Source organism: Ctenocephalides felis, unplaced genomic scaffold (assembly GCF_003426905.1).
Source record: "Ctenocephalides felis isolate EL2017-DRISC unplaced genomic scaffold, ASM342690v1 CF-g0.4_SCAFFOLD_01886, whole genome shotgun sequence".
Classification (NCBI taxonomy): Eukaryota; Metazoa; Arthropoda; class Insecta; order Siphonaptera; family Pulicidae; genus Ctenocephalides; species Ctenocephalides felis.
This window is the reverse complement of record NW_020538040.1, coordinates 178005139-178024037: the sequence shown is the minus strand read 5'-3', so window position 1 is coordinate 178024037 and position 18899 is coordinate 178005139. Positions and strand designations below refer to the sequence as shown.

Here is an 18899-nt window from a genome sequence, read left to right as displayed (position 1 = left end):
ATGGCCGCTACTAGATGTTAAAACTGATAACTTTCTTATGATTATAAATATTTACTGTTTTACTCCATTCATCAAATTCCAGATGTGTTTTAGAAATTTTTCTTAGCAACTGCAAAATCTCGTTAAACAATCTCCCTATTGTCATAGTTAATTTGTTTCTAATTTAGCTTCTTTTTTTGCGAAAACCCATTGTTCGTGAATTTGCAATAAATTTTTTGTGTGCTGATGCAATGAGTTGTTTATATGTGCAACAACAATTTGATTTCTGGAAAGCATTATAATTTCGTTTTATGCTGACTTGGGAAGAATCGATAAAGTAAATATAAATACTCGTTCTACTCTTATCTTATGCCTTGTTTATCATAATATGAAATTGTTTACTTATTGTTAGATTTCACAATCTGTCAAATATATATTATTTTGAGAAAAATCAATTTGGCGATATACACGAAATTACAAGACATCAAAATTTCAAGTTATTGATCTTGTTTTCGTATAATCCAGTTAATTTGTAGTAAGGTAATAAACAAGTTTATTCGAAAATGCATATTGATCCTCTATTTGAATAGTATTATCATGCCTAAAATAATGTGAAACATTGTTAGAAAACGTCATCTAAGTTATCTGGCTAATCAATCTCTATTGTTCATGTTTTATATATAAATCTGGAAGCAAATATTTCTTATAATCAAAAATATCTATTTTAATTAACGTCAAAAGCTTGATTCTTTTTCAATGTTTTTCGTAGCCAAAATAGGCTTTAACCCTTTGTAATTTATTAATGTTAATCCTAAATTAAACATTCACTTAAACCTGGTGAAGAGTGGAATATAGATCTTTTTAATATGTTTTCCGTATTCATTTGTGCACGAAGGACGAATTGTTGAAACGATTTGCATATATTGACCTCTGATGCTTAAATTAACCTCAGCTTTAGTATGCATCTTCTTCTTGATATTTCCTTCATTTCCACTTATACTTGCATTACAATTTACATGATGTTAACATATTGTTTGATAAAGTTAGGTACTAGATTAGAGTTATGATTTACTGAAGTATAAATTTGGAACGTGTTTTTGAAATTTACTGCAATGGTTTTTGTAAATTAAAATCAATGTCAAAACACTCAGGCCAATGGGTTCCAAAATGAAAACTATTTGGAAGAAATAATTTATTACCTATCGTTTAAAAGATCAGGGACACAAATTGATACATCAGCCGGAGATGAAATATTCAGCAACTGAATTCTTTATGAGCATTCATTACACTATGTGTGCGGTTTATCAAAATCGACTTGCGCACGGATTTTTAAATCATTGATAGTATTCTTTCCGGTTTTGTGCACCAAGTGCCATAAAATCCAACGTTTCATATTCAGCCAGCTATAGGTCAACAATCGCTTTTGCTACGGATTATAAATTTTTCAATATATCATCTAGTTTATGGCTTTTACTGTAGCGAGGGAAAATAGTTTGCTGCACCTACAGCGCACAGACTTGATGTCTGTTTGATGTGAATCTTTCTTAAACGCGGTGTGACGTCAATACGAAATGACGTGGGCATATAGCATGATAGATATAAATACGTACAAACATAGGATATGTGCAGTAATGCGAAAGGTCATGGACCGAAGAAAAGAACAAATGAGATAAATTATAATTACGTCAATTTAATATATATTGAACATGTATAATATATTAGACGGTAAAGCTTTTTAACAGACTTCCTCCAAATATTAGAAAGAAAAATTATGTTTTATACATTTCGAATCCGAGTTTGGCTCTTTATTATTCGAAAAACTACAACACATGATGTAGCGATAATATAATGAATATCTAAAATGATGATCATCATAAAATAACGAAATAAGGTATGTAAAAGCAAATGTAAAAAAAACTCAGTTGTGCAATTGAAATAATATACAAAACTGTACAAAAATAATGAAGAATATAAAAAAAAATAAAGTAGTGTAGAAAACTTACCACACAAATTATTAAACAAAAAAGAGAAAAACACACACATGTATGTGCGTATTTGTTTATATTTGAAAATATAAAAAAAAAATACAAATTCAGATTAAATATTAAATAAACAAAGCTGGAATTAAATAGTAGGAGCTCTAATAAATTAGAGAAAAATAGAGTAAATATTAAATAGCATATATAAATTTAAGAGCAATTTGAAAATAAATAAAAAATTTCAATTTATCAATTTATTAATGTAAATTTAAACCAAAACAGCAAAATAATAAAAAATAAAACAAAATAAAATATAGAAAACTTACCACACAATTTATTTTATAAAAAAACATACATATTTGTACATTTATATGTGTATATGCATTTGATTTAATAAAGTGCATATACGTTCAACACTAATTAGTTGTGAATATATAAAATATATACAAATTTAGGATAAATATTAAGTAGAAAAGGCAGGAATTAAATAGAAATATTAAAGAAAAATAGATAAATTATTATATAAAATTGATAAATTTAGGAGCAATTTAAAAACAAAGTTTAAATATTGTTTATCACGTCAGTCATATGTATGACATAAAAAATAGTGTTTTCCAGGAATTTTGGTAAAATAATCATTTTTCTAACATGTTGTTTCCTTGACTTGACTTTTTTAACTAAATCATCTAATAAAGTTACATGATTTTTTTTTATATTATCGTGGCGATTTACGTGTTAAAAAAAACACTAATAGATTTGTATGAATTTTGTGAAAATATGTAACAAAAAATATAAAATTTGCATTGAATATTGACAGTATATTAATAAATTTAAATAAGTAAATATATTGATTTTTCTTCTGTAAAAAACATGTTTAGTTCCAAATTCTTCACTTTAATTTTACAGTCTAGGGCGCATAAATGAATATCCATTTTCATGCAAATTCATACTACATTTAATTAAATACAAGTTTTATTTTACGAAAATCAGTAACTCCAGAATTATTTTGATAAACCAATTTTATCGCACGAAAAGCTTTAAAAAAGCACAAACAATTTTAATATGCAATATATTATACCTAGACTAATTTTCTTTTATCACTATCTAATATGCAAAAACGTGCATATGATTATAAACACATATATGTACATATTATATATGCATTATACTAAATAATGCGATGACTAATTGTTCTAAAAACATAATGAGTAATATTTCTTGAAAAATGGTCTAGATTTTCTACGTATTTGTAAATAGAACTGCGTTTGAACGGTTAAGAAAAAATGATGAAATTTAAACACATATTACTTGTATTTACGCGTAATTTAATTTTCAAGTGTGGAAACTCAACCATCGATATCTAACATTGGTTTTCTTATAACGTAATGTGAGAATAATTGAGTATAAAGATTTGTGACTTACTTATTTTATTAAATTATCATGAATTAAAATTTAGTGACGAATTAATTTATTCAAAAAATTTTTAAAATTACTTTATGAATCCACGTGAACTGATCTTACCTATCTTAGAATAATTTTTTAATACAAACTAATTACACTTTCAATTGATCAAATAAAAACAGTTATATCGTATCGTAGAGGTTTGTGACTTACTATTTTATTAATTTATCATAAATTAAAATTCATTGACGAATTAATTTATTTACAAATTTTTAAAAATTACTTTATGAATCCACGTGAACTAATCTTACTGATCTTAGAATAATTTTTAATACAAACTAATTACACTTTCAATTGATCAAATAAAAACGATTATATCGTGCTACGAACATATTGTTCCAGATATATATATATAACAGTGTATAACTCGAATAGGGATTCTCATCATAGTTCAAAATTTTTTATAACATTTTTTTATATCAAGAACATCCTGTTCTAGGGATCGTATTATATTTTTTTACTTGAATATCTACTTTTATTTGAATATGTCATTTTGATACCCCATTCTCAACGTTCCAACCAAGCCAAGCTTCGCTGTCAAGGAAACAATTTACATATCTAGCCTGATACGCTTGAGACATTGTCGAAAATACCATCTTCTGCAGGAATTGTCTTAATTTACATACATTTGTTTTAATATGGTATCAAAGCATTATATTGTATTCAATTCCTTGTCGTTTCGGTTCGTTGATAGTTTATAACACAAAGCAACCAACACATATGGAAGGGTCTTGATCTCATTATTAGATGGAAAGAAACATAAATTATAACTTTTTGGAACTGACCTTTTTCTAACATTTTTGTCAAGATTTTTATACAAACAGAGACCTCTATATTAAATGGAACTTTCATTACTTTTAGGCATTGCTTCAAAGTTTCATAAACGCTTTATAAATTTTACACTTGTGGTAAATATTCAATTATTATATTATATCATATTTATAATTAATATTTTACTAGATATACATAGCCTATGGTTGTTGGTTTGTCTCATATGCTTTCACATAATATTAATATATAAATATTAATCTTAATCAGTTACAACTGAACAATTAATTTTATAAAGGGCATTAAACTCTATTCTATTTTTTCTCATCTCCCATTAAGCAGTTTGAATTCGCTATAATGAAATCTATACTTAGATCAAACTTGTTCAAGCTTACTCAGGAATGGCACATTTGCTATTATTAGCTATTTTTAATTCTGAAAGTTTCACAAAGCAAAATTTCTGCGAAAGATGTGACTTGTGTTCTTATATTGAGGTATGACGATTAAAATAAACCGAAATTTTAGACATAACGTATTCACGTTATTTATGCTGATTGGAATCATATATGGCTGAATACCTGCTTTAAATATTTTTATTGTCATTATCTATGCAATCGTTTGAAAACAATGTTTATCAGCAGATAGGCCTATCTCTCGGGCTTGGATGGTTCGAGAGATAGAGCCTAACCTAGCATAATGATGAAACCGGTCATAAGTGTTACACTGTGCTGAGACGCAGAATGATCTTTCACAGTCGCTTGAAAAACGTATAGTTATTTTTTATGTCGAATTATATAGTGCATTGTAAAGATCCACAGTATACGTGATGCAGAACATGATAGTTTTGTAAGTGTGTTTATAATCTTGAGTTGTTGATTGATTTAAATAGTTAAGACACTTATGGTTCAGCTCTGGTTAAAAATTGTGGGTATAGTCACACATACAAATATATATATATATATATATATATATATAAATAAATTAGGGTGGTCCTTGATATGGACAATTTCGAATTTCCTTGCTCCCAAAGACTAAAATGTCTTTTTAGATAGAGCTGAATTCAATCAAAGTTTTGTATGGAAATAGCATGAAAAAATTTTCAAAAATTTTGCAGAGCGTCAAATTTCAATAAAGAATGAAAATTTTAATTCATTTGTCGCTAAGTTACACCTAAAAATTTTTTTTTAATTTTCAAAATTTTTTCCATGCTATTTCCATAAGAAGATTGATTGAATTGCGCACTATCTAAAAGTTAATATTAAGAGCTAAAACTTTCAGAGAATTGTTTTTTATCAATTTGGAACCATTTGAGCCCTTGGGAGCAAGGAAATTCGATATATGTATGTCCATATTAAGGACCACCCTAATATATATATATATACGAGGTCTGTTCAAAAAGTACCCGGAATTTTCGTTTTTTCAAAAAAATATTTATTTATTCGTCTACATTAATGTGGTCCCCTTCAAAGTAGTCCCCCCCAGATATAATACACTTATGCCAGCGTTTTTCCAATTTTCGAAGCACCCTTGATATTCACTTTTTGATATGTCCTTGAGCACTCTCAGCGATTTTCTTCAATCGAGGAAAACCGCCGTCCTTTCATGGGTCTCTTCAACTTTGGGAATAGGAAAAAAGTTACACGGAGCCATATCTGGTGAATTTTTGCACTTTGCAACACTTTATTTCATTTTTTACGCAAAATTTAATACAAATTCTTTGACTTTTCAATTCTTCTATTGTAAAATCGCCGAGCTCAGAAAAACACGTCGAACCTTAGCGACTACCACAGACAAAGTAAACAGTGAATATAGCTGAAAATTTCATCATACTTTAGGGGCATGTATACCAACACAATAAAAAAAAATTTTGACAATCAGACACTCCAGACCCGCGAAATTTAATTATTAGTAATTCCGGGTACTTTTTGAACACACCTCGTATATATATATATATATATATATATATATATATACATACAGTAAAAGTCCTGTAGTCCGGCACCCGACACTTCGGAATGCCCGATAATCCGCTTTTTTTTTGAAAATTTAGTTTTTGCACAAAAATGTACTTTCATAGCCAATAAAAACGCCCGAAGAGAGGACTCCAAGGACTCCAAGGACTCGATATTTCTTGGCAATCGTTGTCCTTAGTAAATTCCCTTGTGTCTAGGTTTATGAACGAAGTATGTTCTACGAAATACGTAGCCCCTACGTTTTACGAAGTATTCGGAAGTTTTTTTTAAGTTACTCTACTGAAATTAAGCCTTGGTATTCAAAAAAGGTGAAAAACGAAAATAAAACGCATAGCACTAACTCTCAATCAGAAACTAGAAATCATAAAATTTTATTTTTTATAAAAATCAAAAATGTTTCAGCTATAAATTTAAAATTTAAAAATGTTTTAAATATATGCTCTAATCAATGTAAAATAACCTTTCTTGTTTGTATTCCTACTGATTTCGTTGTTTAATTATTAACCTAATTGTTTTTATAATTACTGCCTGATAGTCCGGAACTTTCGATAGTCTGATACAGGGGTCACGAGCAAGCCGGACTAAAGGACTTCTACTGTATTTATATATACAATGTATTAATTTTAGTGAAATTATTTGATTTGCATGATACATCGATCATACATCAAAAAAATATATTTTTATGTCATATCATATCTGATGACAAATAATTTGTTCATATGTCAAATATGAAGAAAATTATTACTATGGCAACAGGAAATATTCAACAATAACTCATTATTATCTATTTTGTTATGATTAATGTGATGTTATGTAAAACTTTTAAAAATCTTTGAAGATATTTCAGAATGTAGCTAACGAGTTGCATCGCAGAATTTACTGCATTTGATGAAATTGAAAAATCAATAATAGTGGGTAATAGGCAAAAATTGAATGTATTATTGTTTCTAAGTGTTTTCTGCTTGTAGCAATTCTTTCGCATAACGGTTACACCATGTATATAAATATCTACATATGCGCGAATAAAAACAAATCTTATCAGTATATCTATATTCGTAGTAAACACATTTCAGGTTGTGTTTATCCAACAGAAGTTTTTAGTACTACTTGGAGATTTTGTAGTCGAAGCAATTTAACGTTATAAATTTAAATGTTTATAGAGTTGTTGTCATTGATCGCTTGCAAATAATTTATAGCACGCACATTGCCTTTGTGTCATGCATATATGAATCTCAACTAAGTCGAGACTCTCGGTTCTCGACTGCAATAGTAGAAACTAGTGGTGTTCCGACTCGAAAATTTCTGATTCGAGTGATTCGAATCAGAAAAAAACCTGATTCGAATCATGATTCGAATCAATTCGAATCAATTCGAATCAAGTTCATATATGAACAATTATAATTTAAGAGAAGAAATAATATCATTTTAATAATTTTATAAGTGAATTAATTAATTTAGTAAGCAATTAATTCCAAAAAGTGCAGAGATGAATACAGTTATATTATATATATATAATAATAAACTAGCTACAAATATAACTAATATTTCAAGTGAATTTACAGTAAAATATAACCAAACACTTCTCTCTATCGCTAAAGCATATAAATCAATATTCTTAATCTTACGTCGAACGAATGCATGTGTATATTATTGATTGTTTAGATCTAATCTAAACAGGGAGCTGAATCTAACGTCTCACGAATAACTTAAAATTCAATCCACTACTGTAAAGATTGATATTATTGTGTGATTTTGCCATTACTTGCATAATTAAAATATGATAATTTTGTATGTGTATAAAACTCGTTGTGTAGTTTATTTTGATAATAATTAAAATCTAGATCGCGTATTTATTATCTAAATGAGTTTTTAATATTTCATTAACAAATTTGCTCTCAACGCTTAGTCAAAAATAAAGACCCATACGCACTGCATCTCGATAAGTCGATACGCTAAAACACGGACACATGTTTCGAACTCAAGTCGGAATGATTCAGTTTGAGTCATATGAACTCGGATGAATTCATATCGACTCTAAGTCGAAATGAGTCGGTTTGAGTCATAGGAACTCGGATGAATTCATCACGACTTGAAGTCGGGATGAGTCGGTTTGAGACATAGGAACTCGGATGAATTCATATCGACTTGAAGTCGAAATGAGTCGGTTTGAGTCATAGGAACTCGGATGAATTCATATCGACTTGAAGTCGAAATGAGTCGGTTTGAGTCATAGGAACTCGGATGAATTCATATCGACTTGAAGTCGAAATGAGTCAGTTTGAGTCATAGGAACTCGGATGAATTCATAACGACTTGAAGTCGGAATAAGTCGGTTTGAGTCATAGGAACTCGGATGGTATTGTTAGACAATGAATGCGGTTAAAGTCATATAAATTGAAGTCGTGTGATACATTTAAGCGTATTAAAGCCGGGTGACTCGCATGATTTAATTCAAGATTTATTTTTTATATTTATTATTATTATTATTTATATTATTATAATATTGAATTAAATTAAAACATTTTTTTTATATTTATGAAAATTTGTGTTCATACATGTACACAGTAAATATTTCGCGGCTTGATACGAGTTGATTCGAATCAAGTAAAATCTGATTCGAATCACGTCGTTAAAGGCTTGATTTGAATGATTCGAATCACTTGATTCGACTTGGCACATCACTAGTAGAAACGCACTTATTAATAACAACATCGACGAGGAACCAGGCAACGGCAGCAGGCAGCGGGCGACGGCAGTGCCGTGTAAGTGCGGTGTTTGACCTGCGTTAACGCATTCGGTCATCTACGTATGCGAAGGCGTGCTCAGATCTATTCATTTTCTTTCTTCGCACGTTCACATGAGACACTTCCGCAACCCATTTCGTATCATTTGCTATTCTGGTAGTACAAGCTTGTTCAATAAGTTCTTGAACCGTCAAAATTGTCGTCTTTTTCAAGGCTCGCACTTAAAAATGAACGTTTTATTAGCTCTCGAGATCTCCGATTCTACGATTTTGCGATCTATAACTCGTGGGCCACGTGCGGCAGGACAGCCGCTAACCATAAGTTGTCTATTAATTGAGCGGGAAATACTGTCCCGAATTGTACGAGTAATGTATTAGAATAAATGTTTCTGGCACGTTTACATAAATGTTAGTGGGGAAATAACGATGCGTCGACGACGCATGATGAGTATTTTTGAAATGAGGTGATTATATCTAGTTGCATATAATGAATGAACTTTTAAAATAGGTAGATGTATTAGAACGCGATATAGATTATACATCTTTACGACATATTGTTTTGCTGCTTTATTGTATTTTAACACGACTTACATTTTATTAACTTGTCGTGGGGTAAGTTATAGTAATCGCAAAAAAGTCTAGAATGAAAATTTTTGCATATTTTTACGTTTCAAAAGTTTATGAACATTTTGGCATACTTAGGAAAAAATTCTGTGTGTGTACGTATGTACGGATACAAATTTTCGTCGACGGTTCGGGAGCACGGATTTACCAAAATTATCATTGGTAATATGCATATCAAATTATCAGATACCTCATAGAAATTTTAAACATAAGTACAAATTTTGTTTATTTTTCTCCGCATCAAAATTTATAATTTTCGACTGAAGATCTGTGACGCAGCGCTTACGAGCTTCGATATTTTCTCTCTAAAATAGCTATGCATCGTGATTGCTTTTTTTTTTTTAAAAAAAATATATAAATTCTCTAAAAATGTATTTTTTTTTATTTTTAAATTTGAATTAATAAAATAATTGGTACGGGATAGGTTTCAGCAATTTGCCTAAAGGCAACGATTATTAGATTTACGTTGTTCCGAAACCAAGTGTCTACTACATTTTGAAAGTAGTTTGAATACATGTTTTTTTTTAAATTCCTTAATTTTTAATTTACTTAAAAATCTTATTTGCTTTATGAGCTAATGATTTGATACACTAATATGTATTAAAATTTATTATATATAAAATTTCTATGTGTAATAAGACCTAAATGTTGCCATAAGGGGTCGCATGATGAAATACGTGGCTGGATTTCATGTGCCGCATCATTAATTCAATAATATGTTATTGCTCATATTAGTGCATCGTGCAATATCATACAAACACATTATTGAATATATTTTTGCGATTGTTTAATTTGTTTTATTGCTGATGATAATGCAATATATAATTGAAAACTTGATAAGGTAATTCGTGTGCCAATCATTACGTGTGGAAATTATTGCAATTGTATACCATTACGTAAAAAATTATTTGCATATTTGATATGCAATATCAAATAATGATAAAAATTAGTATCTCATTAAAATACTGTTTTTAATATAAAAATAGCGATAACTGTAGAACTTTAAATAAACTGGAGTAAGTATGTAAAGATTACGTTTTAGTAATACGTGAAAATGAATAACTTATTAATTACTTGTTTGTTACTGAATCCTAGTTATCGGGAAATCAAATCTCACAATCTGCTTATGCGTGTTTATTTTGAGCATATATGGTTAATTCATCTAAATATGTATTCGCACTTTCATAGTGCGAATTTCAAATTTTTCTATCTTTGTCTACATGACAATGTAAGGTCCAGTTCAATTTTTATTCTACTCTTGACCTTGACATTACCGATAACAGTTATTACTCTAAAATATTCAGTATTGCAAGCTAGTACAATGAGGTCCGAGTAACCAAAATTACATTTCACATTGTCACACTGTGTGCTGTCACTTCGCAATGGAAGGTTAGGTTAATATTCTTGAAATCCCTTTTATTCTTTAATTATTATTAGTCTCACTTCTAATCATCCATGGACTGTTTAATTTAACAAATGATTATAAATGTAACTAAATAAAAATATTTTTTGCAGAAGTTAACCGGAATAGCAGTGCGGAAGGCTCGACGCCTTCTGAGACTGAAAACGTAGTGACAATGACAGAAGCAGAAAGACAAGCCGAGCTTTCGAGGCGTCAGGAAGAGGCTAGAAGACGTCGTAAGAAAAAGAAGCGTACAGGGTCTTCTTTGGTGTCTTCATGTTTCCAAGGTAAGTTGATAATTCAATTTGACATTGTTGTTCCAACCGACAAATGATTAATTTGATCAACAAGTTGGCGGCATTTGGTTAACGTTGATTCTATTTTTTGAAATGGTTATTGCTTTGAAGAGATGAGAAGAGAAGAGAAGAGAAGAGAAGAGAAAATTATCAAAATTTTATGACTGTTAATTGCGTTATCGGAAATGCCTTCGCCACGCAAGATTTTCTATGAGTAATCGGTAAAATATAAAATATACATTTATGGAATAAAATTTTATATCATAAAGCTTTAGTTGGAACGTCTAATTATTTTCCTGGGTATTATCAAAGATTAAGATAAATTTGATCTTATACTGACAAAGCATTACTTGTAACACTAAAATATTGCTCATGCGTACGACCAAGGACGTGTATGATCTTGATAACTGTTTCAATGTTTCGTTTATGATAAAATTTAAGTTTATGATATAATTTAAACCTATTTTCAATTTTCGTAGACTGCAATTTAGGATCGACGAATTTTTTAAATTTTTTTTTTTGTAAACTGTATTTAAATGATTACATATGTTGGACATGCAATAGAAATACTTTAATTTTTTTTCCTAGACCTGTACAAACTGACGGCAGAAGTGTTGGGTGAAGGAGCATACGCCAGTGTACAAACGTGTGTTAACATCATTACGGACATTGAGTATGCTGTGAAGATAATAGACAAGGTTCCGGGCCACGCCAGAGCTCGGGTAAATATTTTTGTCTTATTTAAATCTTGGGCTCGCCCGTGAGTTAATGGTTAGAACTATGGGATTCGGATCAGAGGTCTCAGGTTCGATACCCGCCTCGAGCAGCCTGAATTCAAGCGGTATTGATATCGGTTTTCACTTGGAAATTTAGATAGCAATATGTTTCCTAGTAAAAATAGTTCTTATATTGGTATTGCTGAATTAGTAACAAATTCATCAATAATTAATTTGTAAAAACTGTAATAATAAAAATTTATCACATAGAAGTAGGGTAAACCTTTGGGTTGCCATCTATAAAACCGATGTTATTTAAGTCCTTAGTTTAGAATTCTTAAGTTCTGATTGCTGTTCATATAATAAAAACAGTTAAATTTATTACAAAATAGAAGTAATTTTTTTTATGCATTTCAAATTTATTTATAAATTATTTCTCTTATATTTAGGTATTTCGTGAAGTAGAAACTTTTCATCATTGCCAAGGACATCCAGGAATTATTCAATTGATGGAATTTTTTGAAGATGATGAGAAATTTTATCTTGTTTTTGAAAAGGTAACATAATTTTAGGTTGGAAATAAAATCTTAATATTACTAATAAGTTTTTATTATTTATAGTTTTATTACATATAATTGATATTTATAGATTAATGGAGGACAACTACTAGCACGTATCCAAGAACATGTTTCATTCTCGGAGTATGAAGCGGCGCAAATTATTAAGGAAATGGCCTCTGCTTTAGACTTTCTTCATAAGAAAGGAATTGCACATAGGTATAGTATTGAATTAAAGCAGAAATCTTTTCAAAAAAACCTATCAAAAATTGGCTAATTATTATGGCATACTATAATCACAGCATTAAAATGAAAAATACTCAATTATTACAATTTTTCCCTTTTATTTTTTTCATTTTGTGAAAAATGATTAAATAAAGTACTGTTAAAATGTTTCACTATAGTAGTAGATAATTATAATAATTTGCTTCAGTGCATTGTGCAATTTACTTTTCTTTATTACTAAATAAAATATTAATACAGAAGTTATTATTTTAATTTATCATAATCAATATTTGTGTGCTAGTAAATTAAAGTGAGAAACCATTCTTAGGGATTTGAAACCAGAGAATATTCTATGTGTTAATAAAGATACGCTGTGTCCTATAAAAATTTGTGACTTTGATCTTGGATCTGGAATAAAATTTAATACGAGTTTATCCTCACCTTTGGCTACCCCACAACTGTTGACACCTGTGAGTATATTTAGTTTATGAAGTATGTAAAAAACAATTGTGTAGTGTGAAAACAATTAACAATTGGATGAAAAATAATTAATATGATTAATAGTGTGTGGTTAATATATGTTAGTATACTGTGAAAAGTAGTTGATCTAATTTACTCAGTGCGATACGCTTAATTAGTACAATAACAATTAAATCGAAAGCAACAACTAATAAAATTTTGCTTTTAGGTTGGTAGTGCTGAATTCATGGCACCAGAAGTTGTAGAACTATTTGTGGGTGAAGCTAATTATTATGATAAGCGCTGTGATCTCTGGTCTTTGGGTGAGTTCTGAATAATGCTTTTGATTAGCTTTCTTTTTGTTGTATACAATATTTATAAGTGAAATTATTTGATTTCTAGGTGTGATTGCTTATATACTTCTCTGTGGTTATCCACCTTTCTATGGCAATTGTGAGTCAGATTGCGGTTGGAATAGAGGAGAAAATTGTAGATCATGCCAGGTAAAAATTAAGATGACAAATTGAGTTTTGCTATTTGAATACACATTTGTTTGTTTAATTAGTACTAAAGCTAATATTTTTTCTAGGACCTTTTATTCCATTCCATTCAGGATGGTTATTATGATTTTCCTGAAGCAGAATGGGGAGAAGTAAGTTCAGGTGCCAAAGATTTGATCAATGGTTTGTTGAGACGAGAGCCATCTCAAAGGTTAAGTGCCACAGCAGTTTTGGAACATCCATGGCTTACTGAGGCATTGAGGGAAGGAACTCAAAAAGAACGACCATTGAAAACAGCTGGAATTATCAGAAGGTTAGTGATTAAATTCTTTGATTTTTTTTTTTTAATTTGCTTGATAGTATTAATTCTTCTTAGGTGGTGATTTGTTATACATCTGTAGTTCTGTTTTGATAATTGCTTGTTAATATTTCATTAGGTATCTATCTTTCATTAGTGCATCGATTTATTACACACATTTATTACTTATTCATAATTGTATGCTGTCATTTGTATCTGTCCTAAAATAATGTCTGCATAAGTAGTTTTTTTGTAATGCTGTATCAAACTATTATTCACATGTGATCATATGCTTATCTTTATGCAAAACATACACATGAGTAAAAGGTTTTTCTTTTTATTTTTGCTTTATTGTTTCTGTTTATACATAAACATATTTAACTGTTAGCGATCATAATAGACATATGTATTTCACAAATGCTTTACATTTTGTGTATTGGTGTTATTTGTGCTTGGGTTTATCATTTACATCATGCTGTTACAGAAATGGTAAGTTGCTTTACATCATTCATATTATTATTAACTAGAGTTAATAACTTCAGTCAATGTAAATTTTCTGCATGGGTTTTGCAAGATCGTTAAAGGTGCATGGATGGATACATAAATATTGAAAACGCCTTTATTCACTATATTATGTATTATAGGAATCAATCTGCAAGAGAACTTTCTCAGTTTGCTGAATCAGCAATGGCTGTTAATAAGGTGATATTGCAACATTTTTCTATGAACAATGATTACTTAGTGTGTGAGAGATCAAACATATATGCTAAAGATAGTTTGGAGGAAGAATGTTCCAGTGATATTGAAAATCATACACAACCTACAGAATTTGAGGCTGAAACATTAAAAAATATGGATGGTTTACAAATTACTCAATCAAAATTGATTCCATTGAACGATAGCAATAATTCTTCAAAGAAAAACATCTTTGATAATTCTCCTAATAATTCATTCGATTCCTATAAAATGACTAATGGCAAAATTATAACTGATGCCAAGTCTATGAAGTCTGAAAATTGGCGTGATCGTTCTGCTTTACATGCAAAGTCTCAAACAGAAATATCGGCACTAAGTGGAAATCGAAAATTGCCCACAAAACAATTTGGGCGACATTTTCGGGATCATTCGAGTGATATGGATGTAAAAAATTGGAGAAATGGGTGTATTAATGTTATGAATGGTATTTGTGAGGCACAAATAGATGAGCCTTTGAATTTAAGAGATACAAATAAAATGCTTCACATTTCATCTGAAAGTGCAAATGTTTTTGGACTATCGCCACCCAGTGAGTCAAAATTGTTGCAAAGGCGCTCCATGCAAAAGTATTCCGGTGCATGATCGGAGCACTAGAATAAAGTTCAATACTATTTTACAAACATCATGTACTATGCAAGGAATATAAAATTCTTGTAAAAGTCATTTTTGTGACAAAACATAAAAAATCATTTAAAACATATATTGCTACAAATTTAAAATATTAAGCTGATATCAAAGAAGTTGAATTGAAAGCTAACAAGTTTATTTTTCTGTGATCATTTGGATTCAAGTTATATTATTTCTATTTGTGATTGTCTATAAAAACAATGAATATTGTTTCATTGTTCCCTGCTAAGTCATTAATATTTCACTGTAGTTATTAATTTAAGTTTGATTGACATCCGTTGATTTTTTCCACAAGAAGTTAAGTCTTTCTTTTTTTTATTAGTGTTTAAATAATACCTTTTCGTGAAGAGAAGGGTTGATTGTATATTTCATTTGACTAAGAAACCTAGCTGTTATGACTTCCAAGAAAGCCAAACTTAACAATAAACTTGGAAAAATTATGAAGAGATTTTTTAAAGCAAGCCTTAAAGTGATTGAAGAAGTGAAATATTTAATAAATATCTTTATGTAAATAATAGTTATTATGATATAAGCCCAAGAGATATAACGTCTTTATTGCTTTGTTTTTTTTATTTTTTATTATGAATTCTTTAAGTGTACAATTTACAATCAGAATCAATCTTACAATTAGTGTAGTTGTCTATGAGAGAAAACATCGGACGTTGGTCACAAAATGATTAACAGTTATAGAATGCCATGTGTTTAATAAGCAGTTTACAATATAATGTTACTATTGTTAGTTGGCATACTGTACCGAGTTTTATTTTTTTTATGAAAAAGAAGATAGAGTGGCCAAATTATTTTGGTCATGTGATATTTGTTCCATTAAAGATTATATGAGGTCATGTGCATTGTTAGTGCATGATTTAATATTTTTGTACGTTGCGGAATTGATTTGTGGTGGAGATACTGTATTAAAGGTTTCAAATAGTTTTGAAACTGCTCTTGTGTGAAATTTAGTAATAGTCTCCAATTCAATCTAGGATGTCTTGGTCTTCCTTTATGTGTCAGCACTTGTATAACTTTATTCTACTTATCAATTATTTTAGTACGATGCTCGCCCTTGGCCAGAATATTTGAACGAATTGAAAGTTTTAATGATTCCAGTTAAGTTTTGACATCTTATTTTTGACATTTAGTCCAATCTTGACCACTGAACATTAACATTTGTTTTCATTTCATACTAATAAGTAACAATGTCATTTGTTGAATTTTAAATGGAGAATTGATAGATATTTTTATGAATTAGGACTTATACTCAAGTTTGTTTATCTAGTGACAGTAAGTTTAAGTAACAAATAATTTTTATAATGACTGAAAATAATAAGCATAAGTATAAGATTGTGTTGATAGATTTAGTAATGAGTAGTCACAGCTCAGTGTTTTATGATGCAAATTACATTGTTATCTAATAGTTATTTCTATTTGTATTTTACAGATATTTTTGTAATATATTTTCATTTTTATAATGTGTGAACTGATACATATGTATTTGTACATACAAAATTCAATAAAAACACCAAACTCTTATGCACAATGTTGAAAATATTTTTTCTCTAGAAAGGTTGTATAATTCTAAAAATAAATAAATCTTAAAGTACAAATATAAAATTAAAAATACTATAATAAAAGTAATCATACCAAAACAATGTATAAAATAGCAATATGTAAGTTTATGTCATGTTGGAACTTAAAATGTAAGAGAAAATGATTGTATTGATAAGGTGCCATTTTATATTGATATAAATGTATCACATTGGAAGATGATTGAATTTGTAATGAATTTGGAAAAAAAATTGTTAATTCAATCTGTTGTTTTATTTCGGAACGCTTGTGAATGTTGAACAAAATTTCAATTTTGTTCTAAAACCAAAAATATTTCAGATTTATAAAAATTAAATAATTTTCAAATATTAAAGATAAACTCTTGGAAGGTTGCATCAAATAAAATAGGAAAAGATTTTGTAGAATGTTGAGAATATGAACATTGAAATAGTAAAAATGTAATAGTATATATATCTGAAGTACTGTTTATAAAGAATAGTTGATTTTGATATTGAAATGTAAGAATGAATCTTGGAGGGCGTCAAATAAAAGAAAGCATTGTCGAGATTTTGAAACATTGTTATTACTCAAAACATTTCAACGTACCGTTCTATGTGGCCGGTGTATACGAAATTATTTTTTAATTTAATATAAAGTTCAATAGAAGTAAAAATGTAACAATTATAAAATTTGTACATAACATTACTAAATGAGTGTGTGTATATATGATCGATAAAATGTTTTTGAGCATTCAACCAATAAGAAAAAAAAATTAATAATGAGGAATGAATGTCTTTATTAGCATACGTTTCAAGTCTTGTTTTGACTCATCTTCAGTGTTCACAAATAATTGAAAAACATGATCTCGAAAAATATGTAACTTTAAAATCCTTAAACAAAATAGTGCAAGAAAAAGAGTGGCGTGTTCATATCTTGAAAGATTATATGTGTGAGTATATGCATTCATATATGTGGATATATATATATATATATATATATATATATATATATATATAGGCACTTTATTTATTGTACATTTGAAATATGTGATTATAAACACACTACCCTCTGCTTTTTGTATAAACTTTATTTCATACATTTAAATTTGACGTTCACTGTCTCGAAACATCTATAATTTATTTCTCATCATCAATACAGAATTCTACGTATCAGGTGTTACATCAATAAAAAAATGTATGAATGTTTTAAAAATTTATTTGAAATCCATATGTTTCGGGTAATATTCTATCTTTGATTCAGTGGTATATAAGATTTGGTATTCTTATATTATAAATAATAAAAACACTATTTCTACATCGTATGAGAATGTGCACTATAGTAAATATATATTTTTCAACATTACAACAAAACACAAATAAATTTGAATAATATTATTTAGTAAGATATCGAAACTGTTTACGAACTGTCCTGAGTTTGGGATAGAAAATAGGTTACTAATATATATTATATCAACATCAAATTCAAGGTCATATAATAGTATATATACATATATATTCATATATAATAGTTTCGCTTTTGTTTAACTTTTAATGTGAATTACCAGATATCGCAGTTTGAAACAAGCTGGTTGTAGAAGATTCTCCTTCCAACAACGTTCAGCTGAGACGCACATTTTAGTTTGTTGGACAAGGTGGCAGATGTCAGGAAGAATTTGAAGAAAACACATTTATAAAATATTGATTTGGAAAGTCAAGGTAATGAGTAGTAATTATGGTATCTTGTTTATAATATAAAAGCATTACTGGATTTTTAGTTTTATAGAAAGCAGGGACGAATTGTTCACTTTCGGTCTTTGAATTGAAATACGTGCTGTAGATTTTAATTTAAATTTCAATTTATTTGATAAACAATAAATAACTTTAAACTCAAAATGTAAAACTATTTTGCGTGACTATAAATCGAAATTTTTATTATTTCAATGTTTAAAAAAATATTTGAACAAAACATCTGATATTGATGCTATTAATATA

The 18899-nt window shown here is 28.8% G+C and overlaps 2 protein-coding genes across 5 annotated transcripts in view; both read left to right on the top strand.

The window, feature by feature from the left end:
- Positions 1 to 17150, top strand: part of LOC113377551 (MAP kinase-interacting serine/threonine-protein kinase 1) — a 407140-nt gene extending 389990 nt beyond the window's left edge. The window contains exons 1-10 of one of the 3 annotated variants that reach the window (XM_026617911.1): positions 5010 to 5033; positions 11043 to 11216; positions 11814 to 11947; positions 12391 to 12498; positions 12590 to 12717; positions 13052 to 13193; positions 13412 to 13505; positions 13585 to 13685; positions 13772 to 13995; positions 14625 to 17150. In XM_026617911.1, the coding sequence (XP_026473696.1) occupies positions 11105 to 11216; positions 11814 to 11947; positions 12391 to 12498; positions 12590 to 12717; positions 13052 to 13193; positions 13412 to 13505; positions 13585 to 13685; positions 13772 to 13995; positions 14625 to 15318 (1737 nt within the window). In that variant the 5' untranslated portion in view covers positions 5010 to 5033; positions 11043 to 11104 and the 3' untranslated portion in view covers positions 15319 to 17150. Of the gene's footprint in view, positions 1 to 5009; positions 5034 to 10785; positions 10917 to 11042; positions 11217 to 11813; positions 11948 to 12390; positions 12499 to 12589; positions 12718 to 13051; positions 13194 to 13411; positions 13506 to 13584; positions 13686 to 13771; positions 13996 to 14624 lie in introns of those variants that run through there. The other 2 variants (XM_026617910.1, XM_026617909.1) reach the window with 2 other exon arrangements.
- A 1338-nt stretch (positions 17151 to 18488) lies between these two features.
- LOC113378743 (protein Teyrha-meyrha-like) overlaps positions 18489 to 18899 on the top strand; it is a 148896-nt gene continuing 148485 nt past the window's right edge. For both annotated transcript variants that reach the window (XM_026619323.1, XM_026619322.1), the window contains exon 1: positions 18489 to 18623. The gene's annotated coding sequence lies outside the window, so the exon portion shown is untranslated. The remainder of the gene's footprint in view (positions 18624 to 18899) is intronic.